The 21,548-nt window shown below is 39.8% G+C and overlaps 1 protein-coding gene across 1 annotated transcript; it reads right to left on the bottom strand.

Moving 5' to 3' along the window:
• Nucleotides 1-332: 332 nt before the first annotated feature.
• Nucleotides 333-21,061, bottom strand: LOC308378506 (myosin-7-like; the record flags this gene model as incomplete). Its single annotated transcript, XM_080855447.1, has 37 exons — nt 333-437; nt 9,154-9,288; nt 9,376-9,471; nt 9,566-9,670; nt 9,774-10,070; nt 10,154-10,357; nt 10,446-10,754; nt 10,850-10,974; nt 11,071-11,236; nt 11,334-11,517; nt 11,618-11,814; nt 11,948-12,066; nt 12,158-12,284; nt 12,383-12,772; nt 12,855-12,945; nt 13,079-13,224; nt 13,313-13,489; nt 13,572-13,814; nt 13,960-14,215; nt 15,476-15,612; nt 15,718-15,841; nt 15,923-16,128; nt 16,289-16,362; nt 16,606-16,918; nt 17,159-17,329; nt 17,416-17,565; nt 17,682-17,800; nt 18,030-18,168; nt 18,688-18,791; nt 18,880-18,978; nt 19,066-19,129; nt 19,229-19,321; nt 19,403-19,508; nt 19,604-19,631; nt 20,247-20,403; nt 20,493-20,636; nt 20,861-21,061. The coding sequence occupies 37 exons, from the start codon at nt 21,059-21,061 to the stop codon at nt 333-335; spliced, it is 5,901 nt and encodes a 1,966-aa protein (XP_080711573.1).
• Between the last annotated feature and the right edge of the window lie 487 nt (nt 21,062-21,548).

Genomic DNA, 21,548 nt, shown 5'->3' with positions numbered 1-21,548 from the left:
GTCTAATCACATAAAAACTTGTTCAGCTGTTTGCACCAAGAAGTCAAGGAGGTGTTGAGCCATAGGCCTCTGGGTCTTGCTCCGCTAAGTACCTTGACTTGGGGTCAAGAAAGCTGTCAAGGCATGTCTACACACCAAGGAAAGCTTGAAGCCACCCACAATGTGTTGTTAATGTGACGCTGACGGGCCGAGAGTGTGCATCACCTTACCGGATCCTTAGCCTCCATTCTCCCAGACCCTAATTAGATAGCTTTGAGAGGTTGGACATGCCGTTGCATCTCCTTTGCGACCCTTATGGGGTCCAGTCCCAGCTGTCAGGAGTCTTTGAGCCATCACCACTTGTGCTGGGAGGACCTTAAGAACAACTTCTCCTGGGCGATGGATATTATTGGCATGGACTTGCAGTGGCAGGTGGCTTCATGGCCTCCGGTGACACCCTTCTCAAGCACACCGACAGGGGTATGAATTTTGTTACTGCACCATAGAGGTTCCATGTCTGCCTACAGACTAGACTGACCTTCGGAAATGTATCCAGTTTTGGCTGCTGAAGGCAAGTGACGTGTTTGTTTAGTGTGCATAAATTCCATTTTTATTTATGATCATAGTTTTTATTGACAGCATTTGAAATAATTTATACATACCACAGTATTTACAGAAATGGAATAGCGTGGACTGTAATTAAAGATACATTTTTTAGAAAAATGATGGATCATTTAAGGCCAACAATTAAATATAACTGCTTATATGAGAAAGGAAAATGACAAACAAAGACCTACAATGACAAACTTTCCTTTAAAAAGAGGGGAACTTGATCAAAAGGGGGCATCCGCCTGGCTGGCCTGATTCATTTGAATCAGTTTACCATATAGTCTTAATCACACAGGTAAGAGTGTCACACTTATAACAGACAAAATATATTAATCAAGTTATATGTTTCAAACTGGACCGCACATTTTTATAAAAATGTGAAAGTGTGGATTGTAATCATATGAAATCAACTAATGTTAGTTTTTTAGCTGAAGCCAATTACTGTATTTCATTTGACGGACAATTTGCTGACCATAATTTAAGAGACCATGGTTTTGCCTACCCAATTTCAAAACGCCTTAAATTAACGTAAATGTAAATGCTCAGATCAGATTCATGATTTTTATATGAAAATGCTGTATCAGCATATTCCTGACGGCAATATTTCTTCAAAGGTCGCTCAGCTATCAGTTTCTATTTCATAATTATTTGAGAATTGTTAAGATTTCAAAATGTTTGGGCTGCAGTGGGTTACAATCAGCGGGGCAAGCCAGAAGAGTAAGGTCCTATATTACTGCACTGCCATGTACTCCTGGAAGTGTCCACCAGGACACAGAATCAGTGGCCTGTTGCTGTCCCTCAAGTTGCTAAGTAAGAGAGGTGCAAGCCTTAGCTCTGTCTTGTTTACCATGCAATGACTCCTTCCCTGCATCCTTGAGGACAAATACAACCCTTTCAAATTCTTTCTCAATGCCAATCAGACTGAGAAGCATCTAATCTGCAACAGATGGTCTTGCGGTACATAAAATGGACATCGAGGCACAAATTAATTTTGATTCTTACTTGGGTCATACACCCTTCTTAGGTTACATGACCAGAAGAGGAATACAATCTTTTATTGCCCCCAGACCTTGGGTAGTTACTGTTACCATTATTTTTAGTAATTGTTGATATTAAATTATGATGTGCTTCAATGCCATTGGGTTAATGTTGAAAGGTAACTGTATACAGTTCAAGTGATCCATCTATTCGGAACAAAGAGGGGGTTCCTAGCATATTCAGTTTTAGGCTAAATGGCATGCCATGATTACCATGATTAGGGTTAAGAAATGAGTAATTAGGTCCCATGTTCCCTTCTGCACTTCTCTAACCTGCTTTAAACCTGAGTGGATGTGTGTGTTGAGTTGTGTGAAGTGGAGGAAAACTTCACTAGATCGGCTGTTGCAGCCAACAGACTCCTCCTCTGCGATCAGTGACCAACTGCATCATCTGGAGCAGCTCTGAGGAGCCAGAGTATTCATTTCAGTACACAGGTATTTCATTGAAGGGTCAGCCCAGGACAAGCTCAAGAAAGTGTACTGTATAATTAAGTGTAGCTAATGCATTCTTATCCACCCCCTGTATCAGATAGGTTGTCTTGATTTAAGGTCAGTATAAAGCGCATCCCATGGTTTCTGACAGTTTCTAAGTGAGGCCACACGAAAAATCTTGGCGGCCATTTTGTAGGGACCACTGTCCTGCTTGAGACCAATGATTAAGACGGGCGATGAATATTATATATAAGATATTTAATTAATTTGCCACGATGCCTCACTTTGATACCATGGGATGCGCTATCCAGTTTCTGTTTGAGATCAGTGGCCGCAGCGCGCAAATATGACCATGGAGGAATCAAGCAAGTCTCCCCGAATACCCTGGAGGTCTGCCGTGAGGTGCCACTTATCAGCCAATCAAAAAAAAAGAAATGGGCTATACAATAATCAATACAAAACGTATCTTTTGTATCTGGGTAAGATTTAATCGACCAACCAATGAAAATAAAGCATCTTGGAATTGCGCGCGATTGATCTTCCGAAAGTTTTGTTCACCTGATGAGGAACCACAGGAGCTCCGAGCATCATCTTTTACAAAGAGTAAGTCGTCTACTGTTTTAATGTTACAACAAATTCACACTGGTTTGACACAAGCAATGACAACTTGACTGCAGTTAGAGAATATTTCCTAGATAATTCAGTTTTTAATGAGTGTTTTATAGCCACAGTTTTAGGCTACAACCTGCCTTTTCACTATAGCTTTTACTCCGAACTTCGTTAATAGGCTGTAATACATCCGAGTAGGCTTATTCAAAATATAGATATATATCTATATTTCGAATGAATATAAGGCAGCCCTTAATATTTAATGATGTTATGGGCATTATTTATTTTTTGGAAATGTTTTTGCTTTGACATTCTATTCAGATTTCCGAGGCTTCTTCAGGCTTGGTGAAGTTGTGACTCGCGAGCTCATTAGTCATACTAGCATGTTATTAATATCCTGCCCTGGTCTGTGGGCATATGGCAGGGCGGGCAGCATGGGAGGGGGGGGGGGGGGGGGTGATATGTCACTCTTGCCCATCTTCAAAACTTGAGAGCCCTGTTATGCGTTTTCTGGAAAGGGATGTAAAAACGAAATGTATTTATTTCTCTTTAATGTAGGCTATATTTAGTCATAACAGTCTTTGATTATAGGCTACTATGTCGACATTCTGTTGTTGTAGCCTACTATACCAAGTCAGTATGTTCATGCCTGTCTGCAAAGGTAACCTAATCATCTTTTTTTTCCTGGTAGGTCTATATCTGACAATATTTAGGTGCAGTCCTATTTGTAGTAATGTTTAAACCTTTCTTTTATTTCTGTTGAGTTGTTGTCAGTCCAAAATATTCATTAATAGACATAATTAATCACGCCACGTTTCTCTCAAAGATTTAAATCAACGGCTAACAGCACGAGATGAACGAAATAAAGGTTGATAACTTAACCGTTATTAACTAGCTAGTTAGCTGGCTAGTTTAATATTAAATATTATTATATGGCAACGACAGTACGAGCATTCTGATTGGCTAATGGATAGTCATGCCAGCTGCGCATTGACGTTCTAGCCGGTCTGCGGTCTGATAAGTATTCTTATTGCACACCCCATCAATCTTAAAAATGAGTGATACCATGTACCAAGTACTAAACATTACATGACATCCTTAAAAATTAGCGATATATCAACAGCCATGAGCATGTATTGATAGAATCAGGACTCCTATTATGAAATGATCTGAGAACAGGAAACCAGTTGAATGTCGTGGTAACATGACAGTTGATGAGAGTTGAAGAATAAAGACTCAAGAATTCGCGAACATTTTGATATCGGGTAATACTTTATAGGACTTCAGAAGCAGCGAAAATGTGTTATTGAAAGTGATGATGAAGACTTGACTACTATAGTTTGAAAACCTTGTGTTTAACTGTAAATTAAAGCCATTTAAGCTGAGACCTGTTGTCCGTTTTCTATTGATCATTGTAACTTGAAGTTAGCAAGTCATTGTTTGCTAGGAAACACCTGAAACACTGTGTCGTGAGAAGACTTGAGAGCTGAACAAAACGACATGAATTCTATTTACAATTACCATTTATTTTCAAAATGAAAAGAGCTTAAATGCCATATAATAAACAACTTACTAACCTCGACCGTTTGGTCATGCAGGTATATCAGACTTCGGCCCCGCTGTCTGATATTTACCTGCATGACCTCACTCTCGGCCAGTAAGTAGTTAGTATATATTCATTAATTTTTCATTCCAGTCCAGGCGGCATGACCGAACGAACAGGATTATTATAGCAATTGTGTTGTGAGGTAAGTTTGATTCGGTACATGCTCGTTTTGTTTTATGCTAACACTACTCTATACAATAAAAAGGCACAAGTTAGCTATCATAGCATAATGTGAGACGCTATATTAAATGTTAACTCACTCTCTGGCTAAAGTGCTAGCGTATTGGACAATACACAATAACAAACGCGAAAAAACTCCTGCCTTTGCTTGTTTTCGGTCTAATACCAGTTAATAGCAAAAAAGCAAACTAATATTATGTTGTGTCCGAAATAACACTTTAAGTGCCTGTTTTACTAACAGGATTGCGCCCATTTCAGGCTTAAAATAGCGGTCGTAAACATAAAACAGTATTTACAAAGGAGGCGCATTTAAGTAGAGGGGCATTTTTACGCTTTGTGGGTGTAAGCTGCAACGAGGTTGGAGGGTATAATGAACGTGGGTATGGGAGGAGAGAAGTTAAGTGCGCCTAATGATGTATTGCGTGGTATTTACTAAAACTGCCTGGCGAGCGCGCGTCTCTAATTTGCAGGCTAATTCTCCGCCTCATAAAAGCAAGTCTTAACCAGGAAGCGCATTTCCATTGAGTCTGAAAACATTGATATGGCAGCAGTTATAAGAGCAAGGCGAAGACAGAGATAGAGACAGCGCACAGAAACATTTTTTTCAACTGGAATAACACTTTTTCAGTTAAGCGAACCACAAATCATTAGACGGTACAGGTTAACCAGCCACGCAATACTTCAATTACTGAACCAGATCAGAGACGACATCGAACCCTCCAACCGGCGATCACATTCCATTCCATCAGTTGTTAAACTCCGGACAACATTGCAAATATTGACATCCGGATCATTTCAAACAGTTATAGCATCAGCAGTTGATATATCTCAGCCTTCACTCAGGTCATATGCACACGAAGTCTAGGGCCTCCGAATCGGATTTACTTTTCACACCAATCGAATCTTTTAATTTCGTAAATACGGAAGCTGGCAACGAGAGATTTGCGTAAAAACGGAGCCACCAGATTGTGTTTAAAGGGCTGTAGTACATACCTCACACCTGTGGGTGGCGCTTTAGCGCTTTATTTACACAACTGAAAAAACGTGAAAAACCTAGAGACTAAATACATAACACACATTACACAAGACATTCAAGCTCCAATTAACAACATTACATTATGATGGTTAATAAAATCAGTGGTCAGACTAAAGGATATGAGAAAAATAATAATTTTTTCTATTGATAATAAAGAGTTTGGAACAGTACAACATGACATGTCTGTCATCCCATTTCCCATGAGCCTTTGCTGCGACCATTTTACATACATTTATGAATAAAAAAGCAAATTAAATCGCTGGCCAATTTATACTTGTGGTCATGAAAGTTATGTTACGTCTGAATAAGAAGAATTATATCAAGATAGGAGGCTAATCAAAAATCAGAAGGCTGGGTTAATGTTAGTGAATTCGAGGCCCACCACGAGTGAGATTTTGAGGGAGAACAAGCTATATATATTGTGGTTGGAGATCGCAAAATGATCACGTGGGGCAATGACGTCATCAGGTTGCGTGAAACCGTGCAGACGAACACCAGCCCCCGTACCGATTCAAATCTACTCACTTTCTACCCCAGACTTCGATCGTTGCGGAAACCGTGTGCGGATAGATAGTGTTCATATTTATCATAGGGCTATCGGTATTCTGCACGTTGCGGACGAAGACAAACTAGACTTCGTGTGCACATAGCCTCAGCCAAATATTCACCCAGGTACTCGACGCATTGCTACGGCGCACTGGTCAATACATTTCCCCACTGCCATACAGTAGCTGAAATTAGAGACATCAAACAGGACTTTTTTTTTTTTAAATTGCACACTTTCCGAACGTAATTGAAGCCATTGATTGCACACACATTCAAACAGTCCCACCTTCAATCCACGAACACATTTACCGAAACAGAAAGCACTGTGAGAAAGCACAAAGATAGCACTGTGAGATTCCTGCCGAGTGCCTGTCTGTGATTGAGAAGAACAGCATGTAGCACCCCTTCCATTATTGTTGCCTCAGTGCTGAAGAGAGGTGCCTGAAGGTTAAGGTCACAGGTGAAGTGTAGTATAGCTTATCACTTGAGGACAGAAGAGTTTGACATCCTATGGAGGGTCAGTACATAGTGTTGCAAAATTATTTAAATAGTGACGTGTAAGGCCATCTCAAGTACTTTTAGCTGCTCAGTGAGGACTAGATAGAACTCAATAAGTGACAGCTGAGTAACTTCTATTAGGTGGTGGTTGTCAGGATGTCCAGTATAGCTGTGACTGGATCAAAAACATGCACAACATAGTAGCTAAATATAAGACTATAAGAATATTTTAAATATGTTAGAATTTTCTATTTCAAATATTGTGTGTGTGTGAAGCTAGCTAGATGGTGAGATAGGACCATGTAATTGTCGGCCCTGGAGTCGTTGGCTGTGAGACAAAAGAGAGAACAAATGTGGTGGTCTGTTGCTGTCTTTGACGTAACTGTCTAAATGGCAATGCAATTGGAAGCTGTCATGTTTACTGTACATTTGTTTCCCTTCCTTTGTCCTTGAGTATAAAGATAACCCTGTGAAATTCTTGCTGACTTCCACAGTGTGATTGAGAAGGACAGCTACACACTGATGTGCATTGAATTAAAAGCAGTGCCATCAGATGATGTTCCTTCCATAAAGGTCTTGTAGCAAAATACTACAGTGCCATGAATTACTTGCAGGGAACAAGAGCATGCATCTGGAAGGTATGAAGGTGTATAAATTGTAGTACCTTACCATACAATACCTGTTGCATGCATGTGCCATATTGAACAGAGTTTGAGAAGAATTGTATCTGGGCTTGTGCGATAAACTTTTACTAGTGTCACAACGTTTGCCTGATTAAGATGTTTCCAAGATTGTCTGTTTTTTGGAGAGGTTTAAAGTGTGTAATTATGTTTATTAATATGAACCCTCCCCCAGTTCATGAAAGTGCGGCGTTCTGGGACACAGCACCATGTCATCCTAGCCCCTGAGAAATGGCTTATATGTGTAGTGTAGCATGTTTTTCCCTGTGACTAGTCACCTGTCATTCAGTTACTGGAACATTTTTCTATTTGGTGTTCATCTCTGTTACTACATCAGTAGTCTTTAAATGTTTTCTGTGTGAAGTGGGTATGTGCTTGAATGTACCATGGATTAATGGACTGATCTAGGAAAGCATTTCTCAGATCTTTTAAGTGTTTCTACGCTGACAAACATTGCTAGCCCTCTTATGTCCTTTTATTTATACAAGTTTCTTGCAATGTTTTTGTTCTTGTTATATTTTAAGACATTATGGTCTAAACATGTCTTGTAACAATCCTAAGTGTTGAGGTTGATACTTTGACAACTCATCACAGCCTTTGAAGAACCCACGTCCTGTTCTGGAGCTCAATCTAATCTACTCTCCATGGCTCCAGGTCTGTGCTTACCAGTGAGAGCTGAGATTCCTAAATGTATCCTCTGTTTAAACATCAAAGTGATGAACTCTTCTCACCAAATTCTAGCTCTCCCTCCCCTTCTATATACCCGGCCAGCCTCAAGCAGATGGATCCCCCCTTATGTGCAGCGGTTCTGATTATGGTTTCTTCCTGTTAACAGGGAGTTTTTTCATGCCCCTGTCGCCATGGGGCTTGCTCCAGGCAGGTTCGGGCCCTGGGCTCTTTAAAGTGCCTTCAGACAATTTTACTGTTTTGGCGCTTTATAAACAAAATGTAATTGGTTTGAAGCAAAAATTAATTATTTGATGGTTTTTCATCAATGACTAATCAAATGCTATCATACGCTAACATATGACAAATAGAATGAAAGTTTTGACACGCATTTTATTAAATCTACTGTAACACAGAGCAGCTAAAAGGACAACTAAATCACTGTAAGGCAGATATGCTCTTTGGAAAGGTCCAAGTCAGAGCTTCACTCTTCACTCATCATGACCTTTCTGCAAGGGAAATATGAAAAAGAAAATATATCATTTGCATGTATAATATTTGATCAAACAAGTAATTGACTGTTCAACAAATTTGTATCTTGATCAGGCAAACTGGTTATCAAGGTGAATTGCTATCAACTAGTTTGGAATGTGGTTGGCTGAAAAGCTGCTGGTAGCAAGAACAAAGATCTGTGATTTTCTTCCGGATAGAGTGGGAGTTTTAGCATTAATGGCCGATGGTTGGCACATTTTATGACTTTTTAATTGATGAATTATTTTTTGCCATCTCTTTAATCAGATAGGCTTATTTAAGTAGTCTTATAGATAATGAGACTATAATGTCCTATAGATATTGAGACTTCAGAACTGATTTTACAGTTTATATAGAAATAAATCTCTGTTGCACATGATTTAACAGTGGATGAGCTCGTGTCGTAAATACCTAATTTGGGTTTTGTAGACTTTGCTTACATGCTGATGGCCATGATCATATTTACATGCAAACTCAAAACAGACAGCCTTTGTTTCCGGAACATTAGCATTTTTTCTTAACAATGCATATGGTATGGCAGATGCTGTGCAACTGAGTTGAGCCGGTGTAAAAGCTCTGCACACAGCACAGGTTTATTGTTCCTGGTGGTGTGAATTGCTTGGATGTTCTAGTGTTAGACAAAGACCCATGTGCTTAGTAGGCAGATACTTTCTTTGCATTGTCAATGGATTTTTTAAAATGAAAACCACTGATAGTAGATTTAATGTTAGTGTGTGAGCTAACCTTGCTAACTGCATCACGGCTCTTGGTTTTCAACTTGTTGACCTGAGACTCAGCAATATCAGCTCTCTCCTCAGCCTCATCTAGCTCATGCTGCAGCTTGCGGAACTTGCCCAAGCTGCCGTTGGCCAGTTCCTCCTGATAATCATAATTAGTCACAGAATTAAGTAACAGATCACTCTAGTATGTCTGAACGAAATTAGTGGTGAATTATGGAAAACTTACAGCCTCCTCTGCTGTTCTCTTGTAGGACTTGACCTTCATTTGCAGTTTGTCCACAAGATCCTGGAGACGATGCAGATTCTTCTTGTCTTCTTCAGTCTGTAGATTAAGTGGTAAGTGCATGTTGTATTACTGTTTATCTATGTGATGTGGGGGAGAGACACGCAGAGACATTTTATGGAATTAAACTTACTTGGTAGGTGAGTTCCTTGATGCGTCTCTCATATTTACGGATCCCCTTGACAGAATCACTGGCCTTCCGTTGTTCTAACTCAACCTCATTTTCAAGCTCCCTCATCTATGTAGACACATGAACCAGATTTGAAAACTATATTTTGAAAAGATATCCTTATTGAACAAGGAATACATTCAAATCAGTAAAATATAATATCAGCCCTCACCCTGGACTCTAGCTTCTGGATCTGTTTCTTGCCGCCCTTCATGGCGATTTGCTCAGCTTCATCCAGACGGTGCTGCAGGTCCTTGATGGTCTGCTCCATGTTCTTCTTCATGCGCTCCAGGTGAGCACTGGTGTCCTGCTCCTTCTTCAGCTCCTCTGCCATCATGGCAGCATCGGTGATGGCCTTCTTGGCTTTTTCCTCAGCATTCCTGCACTCCTGCACAGCCTCCTCCACTTCATTCTGCAGCTGGGATGTATCACCCTCCAGCTTCTTTTTCTGGTTCAGCAAGCTGGTGTTCTATGTGGGAAAACAAAAATGTTCATGATAGTCTGTGTCGCATTATGAATTAGTCAGAAGAACCACCATGTTAAGGATTTTACCTGAGAGTGCAGGAGCTGCACCCTCTCGCTGACGTCCAGTAGCTCCTGTTCAGCCAGTTTCCGGCCTCTCTCAGTCTGCTCCACCAGGGACCTCAGCTCATCCAGTTCAGCCTGTAGCAGATTGTTGCGTCTCTCCACAATGGCAGTGTTCTCTTTGAGATCATCGCCAGCCCGGACAGCTTCATCCAGATGTAGCTGAGAGTCCTATGATGGATACATTTTAGAAATCGTAAATGCACATGGATATATTTGCATCTACAGTTATTATTGAACTCATGTACTGCTTTTTAACCTTCAGATGCCCTTGGAGACCCTTGAGCTGCTTCTGGGCCTCAGCTGCCTGCCTGTTGGCCTGGCTGAGCTGGATCTCCATCTCATTGAGGTCTCCCTCCATCTTCTTCTTCAGCCTGAGAGCCTCATTCCTGCTGCGAGTTTCAGACTCCAGGGAGCTCTGCAGGGTTTCCACCACTCTCTGCTGGTTCCTCTTGGCCTGCTCCATCTCCTCATCCTTCTCGGTAAGTTTACGTTCAATGTCAGCTTTGACCTGGTTGAACTCCAGTTGAGCTCTAATGATCTTACCCTCCTCATGCTCTAGAGTACCCTGTTGAAATATATAAGCACATTATTATAGATATAGAACATTCCTTAGCAAGTCTAAGAAACAGACACAATCAAATTGACTTATTTTAAACATACCTCTGCTTCCTCTAAAGCAGTTTGAATCTCTGCCTTTTCTTGCTCAAGTTGCTTTCTGACCTTCTCAAGTTCGTGAATGCTCTTGCCAGTCTCACCAAGTTGCTCAGTGAGATCAGATATTTCCTCTATGGGGTAAAAAAAAAAACTGTGTTCACATACAAAAGTATGTTTAAATACATCACTGTTCATGCACATGGCAGTGATTTCATGTCTTTACATACCTTGGAGGTTTTTGTTCTCCCTCTTCATGGTCTCCAGGTGATCCAGAGATTCCTCATAAGAGTTCTTGAGTTTGAAGAGCTCAGTGCCAAGAGATCTGGCCTCTTTCTGGGAGCTCTCCAGCTCAGTCTGAGACTCCTCATACTTCTGCTTCCACTCCGCTAGGACCTGATCAAATTGAAATATGGAACAGGATTTTCCCCCCCTGCGATATCACATGAAGTGTCTGAAGTTAAATGTTTGTTGGGAGAAATGGGTTTGTTACCTTGTCAAAGTTTCTTTGCTTCTTGTCCAGGGCAGCAGCAGCAGCATTGGATCTCTCCACATCTACCATGAGATCTTCAATCTCATTTTGCAGTCTATGCTTAGTTTTCTCCAGGGAGGAGCATTTAGCATTAACAGCCTCCACAGCTTCCTCTGCATCTTGCAGACGCTGAGCAAGCTTTTTCCTGAGTAACAATACATTTAAAGTGTGCATTAAGATTTTACTAGCTATGCTTAGTCTTTGATTTTAAACAGTTTATACAGCGTCAGGTCATGGGGCCTTACTTTGCATCTTCCAGCTCCTCAGTCCTCTGGACGGCATCAGTCTCGTACTTGGTTCTCCACTGAGCCACCTCAGAGTTGGCCTTGGAGAGACTGCGCTGCAGCTCAGCCTTGGCCTCCTGCTCCTCCTCAAACTGCTCCCTCAGGAGGTCACCATCATGGCGAGCAGACTGCACTGCATGGGCTAGCGCATTCTTAGCCTAGGAAAATTGTATTATAGAATTAGTCAATAAGTCAATTATTTCATGAGTATAAATTGATACATTAATATTTATCACACTTCCTTATTATACTACATTACACTGTTCATGTAGTAGTTTGTTTTCTAAACACCTTGACTTCTTCCTCCAGTTGTCTTTTAAGGTCTTCAACCTGTTGGGTGTAGGATTGCTTTCCTCTAGTTAACTGAGAGACAAGAGAATCCTTCTCTTCTAGTTGTCGGGAAAGCTCCCCTGTTTTTTTGAGACATGATAATAAGTCATGATTGCTTGTCATGAGAGTGTTAATGTTTAAACATGTAATGCCAGTGTTAATGTTATGTACCATTTTCGGTTTGTAGCTTAGCTTTCTGCATAGAAAAATCATTGATGCTGCGCTGGGCTTCCTCATACTTCGTCCTATATTCAGTCATCTGATCCTCCAAGGTCCTGCACATTTTCTCCAAGTTTCCCTGAAAAAAGAAAGTTGTTGATATAAAAAGAAAGATCAAAGACATTTAGACTCTTGATATGTAAACCATTTTGTTCATTAAAAGTTGTCATACTTTACCTTAGCTTTGGAAACCTGCTCCATGTTGGAGGCAACATCATCCAGCTCCAGACGGAGTTCACTCTTCTCTTTCTCAAGCTTTTGTTTCACTCTCTGAAGGTTGTCAATCTGCTCGCCAAGGTCAGCTACACTGTCTGCCTGCTTCTTCCTCAGTGTGGCAGCGGTGGCCTCATGCTGCAGAGTGGACTCTTCAAGGTCTCTGCGCAGCTTCTGGAACTCAGCCTCCCTCTTCTTGTTCATCTCAATCTGGGCAGCAGTGGCACCTCCAGCCTCCTCCAGCCTTTCACTGATCTCCTCCAGCTCTCTGGCCAGGTCTGCCCGCTGCTTCTCCACTTTGGCCCTGGCAGCTCTCTCAGCCTCCAGCTCCTCTTCCAGCTCCTCAATTCGGGCCTTTTTTTAAGAAAAAATTGATTTGCTCAGATGATATTTCATACTGTATACTCAGTTGTTCTACTAATAGTTTCCTCTGTACCTGAAGTTCCTTCAGTTTCTTTTGGAGCTGTGCTCCCATAGCTTGCTCATCTTCAATCTTGCTAGTAAGCTGGCTCATTTCAAAGTCTTTCCTTTGGTAAAAAAAAAACCCCAGATTAAAATGTCTTTAGACTAAACATAATAGTTTGCTTATTAATGTATGCAATACAATTTTACAAAGTAAAGAAAAATGGTTTTGTTTCATGTGTGATCCAGAAAACATACTTTTTCAGCCTTTCCTCTGCCTGCTGTTTATCATTTTCCAAATCCATCACATTCTCCTGGGTCAACTTTAAGTCACCCTCAAGCTTCCTCTTAGCTCTCTCCAGATCCATCCTTAGCTTCTTCTCCTGTTCCAGGGAGCCCTCAAGCTGAAAAAGAGTGGGAAAAGATTTTTTTATTTTTGAGACACCAGCGCAATACACAAAGATTTGAAAGTGGTGATAACTGGACACACACATCATCAACTTGCTGCTCCAGCTTGGCTTTGGCCTTAGTCAGAGTGTTGACTTTGTCCTCCTCACTCTGAAGGTCATCCAGCGTTTGCTGATGAGCCTCCTGTAGAGCTTTCTTCTCCTTGGTCAGCTTGGCAATGATTTCATCAAGAGCTGCCATCTCCTCAGTCAGGTTTTTAACCTAAAGGAATAGAAAGAATGAAAACATTTTAGAATAGGGAGTTCCCTTACCATCTCCTTACGCCTAGTTCACATGCACTGACCTTATTCTCAGTGGCATGTTTCTCTTTCTCCACTTTAGCCAGTGTTAGCTCCAGATCATCAATGTCCTTCTTGAGCTCAGAGCACTCATCCTCCAACTTCCTCTTCTTAGCAGTCAGCTCTGCATTCATCTCTTCCTCATCTTCCAGTCTCTCAGTCAGCTCTTTGCTTTTGGCCTCAAGCTGGATCTTGTTCTTGATCAGGCCCTCACAACGTTCCTCAGCATCACCAAGAGCATCTTGTTCCTGTGAAGAGAAATTGATTGCTGTAGGTGAAAATGGCAATTGTAGCTTAATGCTCATTTTACAAATATTTCCTTCTATCTATATGTCAAACAAATGTATCGTTTAAAGCAGTTGTTATGAACACTGAAAATTAAGCTTTACTCACAGTCTGAACTGAAAGTTGCAGGTCATTCTTTTCTTGGAGAACAGAAACCATTTTCTCCTCCAGCTCTTTTCTACGAGTCTCAGATTTAGCATAGGCATCCTTCAGTTTCAGGAATTCTTCCTTCATGTTGGCCATCTCTTTCTCAGATTCAGCTGATTTCAACAGGGGCTTGATCTTGAAGTACATCTTCATCCAGGGCCAATTCTTGACACCCATGAATGCACGGACATTCCACTGAATCACGAGCAGGGAATCCCTTACATTTTGGAAAGGAATTTAAGTCAGATTGTGTGTGCAACAAACAGGAGATTGTAGAAGAATAGGGTTGATGTGAGTTATTGTCATTATATGGCCATTTTCTCATCTGAGCGCAAGAAGAATTGTGATAGGCTTGTTTAGGCGATTGCATTGAACTTTAACTTCTGTGAAGCGTGTAGCAAATGTTCAAATTCAAGTTTACTATCGGCTCAACCTTTGTACCCATATACTGTATTTATAGTATTGTGTGAGTATGACCTGACTTTAGTTTCAGCAATTTCAGCAATTCTCTGTTCACATGAATCACATAATTAATTTTTGCCCTCAGAGTTTTTGTACAATAAAATTCAAAGAAAAGGAAAGGCCATTTAGCCAAAATGAAATTTCAAATTCTCAAACATAAAGTAAAAGGCTCTACTACAATGTAAAGAAATTGGACAATGACGAGTGTATCCTTGCTGTGGGACAGGCCAAAGGGAGTTCATCTTAAATCTTATACGTATATTGCAAATATTTTCTCAAAATGAATTCCCCACATCGTAAAAATGATTAAAGAGTTATGATGATTACATTTATTTAATTAAAACAAACGTCATGGCCCTTATTGACAAATCATTTGATCGTATAGCTGAGAGTACTAGTCAAACTAAAAGTGACAGTTCTCTCCAAAACTCCTATTCCAAAAGCTGGCTGACGTCATCCCTCATGAATGTGCTAGCTTTCAATGACCTTGGTGATTGACTGATGACTGACAGGTCTGTGCCAGTGAGTAGGCATGCGCTTTAGGGCCTACTAGAAAGAAAATGAATAATGGCTACGGGAAAAGGTAATAACGGAATACCCTACCCAACCCACTATCTTCTAGGATTTGGTCTTAGTGAGTTAGGTGTCCTCTTGACTGCTTCTAAGTTTTCCCAGGGTTAGGTTCTTCTATCAGTACTAAGTGGCTTTGTGAATTACTCTGTCAGAAAAAGTTGAGACTGACATGGCCAATTTTTATTTAGAATATCTACAAGTTAAGAGCTACTTCTAGCTTCAAGGTGCTTTGTGAATATGGACCCAGGCCATTATTCATTTTCTTTTGTTTGCCCCTTAAACACACTGTTTGGTTACAGCTAAGTACATTTTTTATAATGTATAATTAAAGTAATGTATAGAAAAACAATGTATGTAGAAAAACAAATGTGTTTCATGATATTTCCCAGAAGCGGACACTTCGATAGTATGAATCTCCCATTTAATTAATTATCCAATTTACCTGCGTTCAACAATCTTCTGGAATTCAACTCTTGCAAGAAGACCGCGGCCATTTGCTTGGATACCAGTCATGATGAGAGCGAGACGGTCGTCTCTCATCTCCTCAAGGGTACCCAGGAGACCGGCTTTGAAGAACACCTTAAAATCAACAGTTTGGGCGTTTAGAGTTTTATTGGGCTTAACAAAATGTGCTAATTTAATATTGAAGGTGTGTATAGGAACATTATACAATGTTAGTTACACCTTAGTGTGTCCAAATCTGTACTGCTCATGGTCAATATCTAGAGATCCAAGCAGTTTCTCTGCTCCTTTCTTGCTGTCCATGAACTGTCCCTCAGGGATAGCAGCAGGATTCAGGATACGGTATCTGAAAAATAAAGAAATGGTCTGTTTGATATGTCCTCTTAGTGTTATCTTATAGTCAAGACAAATAATTAACAGATTGTACCTCTGTTTGAAGTCGGGATACTGGATCCTGTTGGGGAAGCCCTTTCTGCAGATCCTGATGCCTTCCAGTACACCGTTACAGCGCAGCTGGTGCATGACCAAAGGATTCTCCATGGCCCCAGGAGTCTTGGTCTCATTGGGGATGAGGCAGCGCACAAAGTGGGGGTGAGTCGACCTCAAGTTGGTCATCAGCTTGTTCAGGTTCTCCTGTTGTAAAATATTTTGTATTTACTTAAGGAGAGTTCAGAACAGCATGAGTATCTCTTTCAAGGGTTTAGAACTTTGATAATAAAACAGTAATCACTGACCCTGCGAACAATGCATAACGAACAGAAACATCATACATGAACTTGTAAGTCATACTGACCCTATGGAGAGCGGACACAGTCTGGAAGGAACCACCTTTCTTCTTCTTACCAGCTTCCTTGCTCTTTGGAGCATCTGCAGCAAAAGTATAAATGTCCATAATTTAATACAGTCTACAGCTTGGGGTTAAGATTAAATTAGATTTCTGATGACCCTTATTTATATGTGGACTAAAATTATGCACATTTTGAAAAAAACTAGAAAACCCTTGAGGGTAATCCAAATTTTATCTTTTAATAATGTTCTTTCTTTGTCTCGTATTTGGCAGTTGTGGGCTAAAAAAAAGGTGGTGTTTTATGTAATGGATAAATAGCTTACCAGCCCCTTCAGCCCCAGCATATCCCTCAAAGAGTTGTCCCAGCATCTTCATTGATGACTTTTGATACAGTCCCACAACTGTATCATTGAGGGGGTCCTTGTTTTTCGTCAGCCAGTTGCAAATGTTATAATCAACAGTTCCAGCATAGTGAACCAGGGAGAAATGGGACTCTGGTCTCCCCTTGATTGGCTTGGGCTTCTGGAAGCAGGCATTTTTGCCCAAGTGGTTGTCATAAAGCTTGGCTTTAAATGTAGCATCACTGGCCTTGGGGAACATGCACTCCTCTTCAAGGATGGACATGATCCCCATGGGCTGTAGTATAAACAGACATAAGAAATATCAGATATTTGTTGGTGTGTTTTTCTTTAAAAAAAATCTAGGTCTAAAATCACATTCATGCTCCTTAGTAGCACATTTTAAGTTAAATTCTGAAACAAATATGTTATTTTACTGCTCTAGGGAAGGTACTGGAACTACATCTTAAAATGTTTAAAAAATTACATTTTAATAATGAAAGTTATAATTATACATATAAACTATAGATTTACGCACCTTTTCGATGAGTTCAATGCACGCCGCCAAGTCCATGCCGAAGTCAATGAAAACCCACACAATGCCCTCCTTCTTGTACTCCTCTTGCTCCAGCACAAACATGTGGTGGTTGAAGAACTGCTGCAGCTTCTCATTAGTGAAGTTGATGCATAGTTGCTCAAAGGTATTTAACTATAAAGAAGATAGACATGTTGTTGGCCTTTTATAGCATCAGGTTTCTTTATTAACTAGATGTCTGTTTTGTTTTACAAACTCACATCAAAGATCTCAAATCCAGCAATATCCAGTACACCAATGAAGTACTGGCGAGCTTGTTTAGTGTCCAATTGCTGGTTGATTCTCACTACCATCCAGTTAAACATCTTCTCATATATTGCCTTGGATAGGGCTCCAATGGCGTAGTACACCTTCAAAATGCAAGGTTTATAATGGAAACAAAATGAATACATATATTCAATATTCCTTAACCTAATACTTAATTGACAAAGGGACAAAGTTCTGACAAAATTTGCATCTCTCCTACCTGTTGGACACTCTGTCCCTTGGTGACCCACTCATTTCCTACTTTGACTCTTGGATTACATAAGGCCTTGACGACTTCAGCAGAGTTCAAGTTCATCAGATAACAAGCCTTGTCCAAATCTATTTAAAAAAACACATACTTTATGCATTGATACATTATATGAATACAATTTTGTGACCATGTTTTTTAGGGGAAGCTATCGATCTAAACCTTCAATAGGAGTAGTTATTTCATGATGTTAAGTAGCTCAAAAACAATCTTTGGTTATTATAAAGTGTGGTCAGGTTAAATTGACTGTCAAGATACAGTGGTGCTTTTCATCATTATGAAGCAGTTTGGATAACATACCCTCAGTGCCATCAGCCTCTGCCTGCTCCTCTCTCTGCTTCTGCTTGAACTTCAAGTTGCCATAGTGCATGATGGCACCAGTCAGCTTGTAAATGCTCATCTTCTCTTCTGCAGTGAAGCCCAGCACATCAAAAGCTTCCTGTAGAGTAAATAATAGATTAAGTGGTGAAATTACACTCACTAGCTGTTTATATAACTATATGTAACCCAACATCACACAGCGTCTTGAGGTATCTAGAAAAGTATTATTATTATTATTAACATAGTAATACTTCAAAAGGACAGGGACATTGGAGGGCTCCTACGGATGAAAACAGATCAGAACCAAATAGAAAATTATCCAATGTGTTTCTATACAGCAGAAGACTAACTTAAAGACACCCAGTGCAACTTTCGAGGCAAAAATAAACATTCAATTTCTAGTCTTTTTTACACGTAGTAAGTTTCAATAACTCCATACCATTACATATCGACATTCAAGGAGCAAAGATGATATGTCGTTGTGTGGTGAGAACTGATAGAAAATCGTAAACAACAACAATCTTTGTCTTTAGTTATTGAAACTTACTACTTGTAAAAAAGACTAGAAAATTGAATGTTTATTTTTGCCTCGAAAGTTGCACTGGGTGCCTTTAAAGATAAAAGCAGCTTTTCTCACATCAGTAGCTATCAGCTCATCACCATCATCAATGGATGCTACTGTGGTCTGTCCTTGGGAGATGAAAGCATAGTCGTAGGGGTTTGTTGTGATCAGCAGCATGTCTAAAATGGAAGAATATGGTTCTCATCAGTTTCTTCCTCAGTAAGTGACATGTGATGTCATGTTATGTTAAAGTTTAAGCATTCTAACCCGGCAGTTCTGGTTTCCTCATAGAGAGGATCTGGTAGAAGATGTGATAATCTCTCTCAGCCTTTAGCTGGAAAGTTATCCGAGACTTCTCCAGGAGATCTGCCAAATGAGGAGGAAATAAATGTTTTTCAGCATTTCAGGATTATTAGATTTTGATTTGATGTAATTGAACTGAAGTTCACTCACAAGTCTCAATGTCAGCAGAGGCCAATTTGCCACTTGCAGCAAAGTGGATTCTGATGAATTTACCCTGACAAAAACATGGAAATAATTTTTTTAGTATTCATAATGCATTGGGATTTTATTTCCATCTCTTGAGTGACGTTTGTCAATCCAAAGTTATACTTACAAATCTAGAGGAGTTGTCATTTCTGATGGTCTTTGCATTACCAAAGGCCTCCAGAGCAGGGTTACACTGGATGATTTGATCTTCCAGGGTTCCCTGAAGAGAAACACCTATCAGTGTCACTGCCATTATGATTATGGGAAATTTGCATTAAATACACTGTCTCAATTCAACAACCTTTTTGTCATTCGGATCCTTCTTGCCTGCACCTGCAGCAGCAATGCTGGCAAAGTACTGAATGACTCTCTTGGTGTTCACAGTCTTCCCAGCACCAGATTCTCCACTAAGAAAGAAGGGCAAGGAATGTATTTTTGAAGTCATTATTTTGTACCAGCACTTTATACAGAAATATAAACGGCATTACTATAGTGTACTTACGTGATCAGGCAGGACTGATTCTCCCTGTCTAAACAAAAAAAAAAAAAAAAAAAAAATCTTTTTTTAAATTTTTTTTTATATATATTTTATATTAACATGTAGTGATTATACCAAATATATCATATATATATATATCAGGCAGGACTGATTCGCCCTGTCTAAACAAACAAAATAAACAAATTCATTTAATTTTCCTGTGTTTTTTTTATATCTTTTTTCTATGTATATGTTGTGACTATACCTAAAATATCGTCGGCTTCCTGATGAAACCTGCTATCGGCCATTTTGGCCAGAATGATATTAAACGTCAGAGTGGACCAAAATCAGACAGAAATATCCTGATAAAACCTGCTATGTCAATCTTAATTTTGTGGGGTAGCAACGACTCAATAAAGAAAAATCAGCACACATGTCTAAAATGAAATACAATATTGATGGTAGTAGTCAAATTTCTCCATTGCCTCAGATTGCCTCCATTGCCTCAGATTAAATCAGTTTTTTGTCTTTCCTGAAAAAAGGTGTAAATACACATAGCAGGTTTCATCAGGAAGCCGACGATATGAATGATCCTGTTTAAGTGTTTTTAAACTGATGTTTGTATACAACACTCAGATTTAATTTTAATATCTGAAGACTTTTTTACCTGACAGCATATATTGGTAGGCATTGTCAGAGATGGAGAAGATGTGAGGAGGAGCTTCAGTCCTCTTCTTGCCTCTGTAAGCAGCAACAACTTCCTGGTCGTACACTGGCAGCCACTTGTAGGGATTGACAGTGACACAGAACAACCCAGAGTAGGTCTATCCAAAGAGGAATGAGATTGATCATGATTTGTTCGAACATATCTCCTGACAACCTCCTGAGAAGACACATTTGTCATTGTACTCACGTAGATCATCCAGGCTGCATAACGCTCTTTGAGGTTAAACAGCACAGCAGGTTCATGCAGGAAGGTGAACATCGCCATGTCTTCAATTTTGTCATACTTTGGTGGATTCTGGGGGTGGCAGTCTACATCTTTCACAGTGACAGTCTTTGAAAAGGAGTGAATATGTTAGTCATACAATCGGAAGTCAAAAGTCTTGTGATTTTCACAGGCCTGCAATCATGGAAATCTACATATAATAATGAATATAGATTCATTGGTAGTCTTTAGGTCCAAAAATGACAATGCATGGGTCTAAATAATATAAAAAAAGGTTTAAAAGATGTGTTCAAATAAAATGTGAAAGAATACAGTAAAACTGATTTGTTTACCTTCTCATACTCAGTATCAACGGTGACTTTGTCCCCGTCTCTGCTGACAATCAATCCCTTCACATATTCAACCTCAGGATCCGGCACAAAGCATGCCTTCTTAATGTCAAAGGGGCGAGTCTGAGCCTCCAGACGCTCCATATCTGATTTTCTCAGAAATGAAGCCGCCTTCCCAAACTCTGCCATCAACGCGTCACCCATGGTTTAGTCCTTGATAATGTTAATTAGATAGATTGAGTAGATTAGACTTTCAGAATATGAAAATCATATCAAAGACAAGCAAGCACAGCTATTTTACCAAAGATATCTCAAGCCTGGCGACTGGATATTGGACAGCATGACTTTTGTTAAAGGGTGTAAATATGACTGACCGCAACAAATCATTAATTAGATAGTTCATTGTAAAATGGCATAATTCAAGACGATTGTTGATGGAAAAAGAACAAGCACAGTTCAAGTCAGATCAACCACAGCAAGATACAGAGAATAACTATTAATGACTCATTATGTAGTTAAATATACTTTAGAATCACAGTGAAATTACACATCCAGTATAGATACTCAGAGTTTAAGTTAGCTTAATGTTATGCTGAGTATACTGTATTACGAGTGCAGCATAGACACAAGTTTTAAAACCACCTACAGTACCTTTGATGTTCACTCTCTGTATGATTACTCTTAAATAAAA

Source organism: Sprattus sprattus, assembly GCF_963457725.1.
Source record: "Sprattus sprattus genome assembly, chromosome: 17".
In the NCBI taxonomy this organism is placed as follows: Eukaryota; Metazoa; Chordata; class Actinopteri; order Clupeiformes; family Clupeidae; genus Sprattus; species Sprattus sprattus.
The sequence above is the reverse complement of the archived record's forward strand: the minus strand, read 5'-3'. Positions and strand labels throughout refer to the sequence as shown.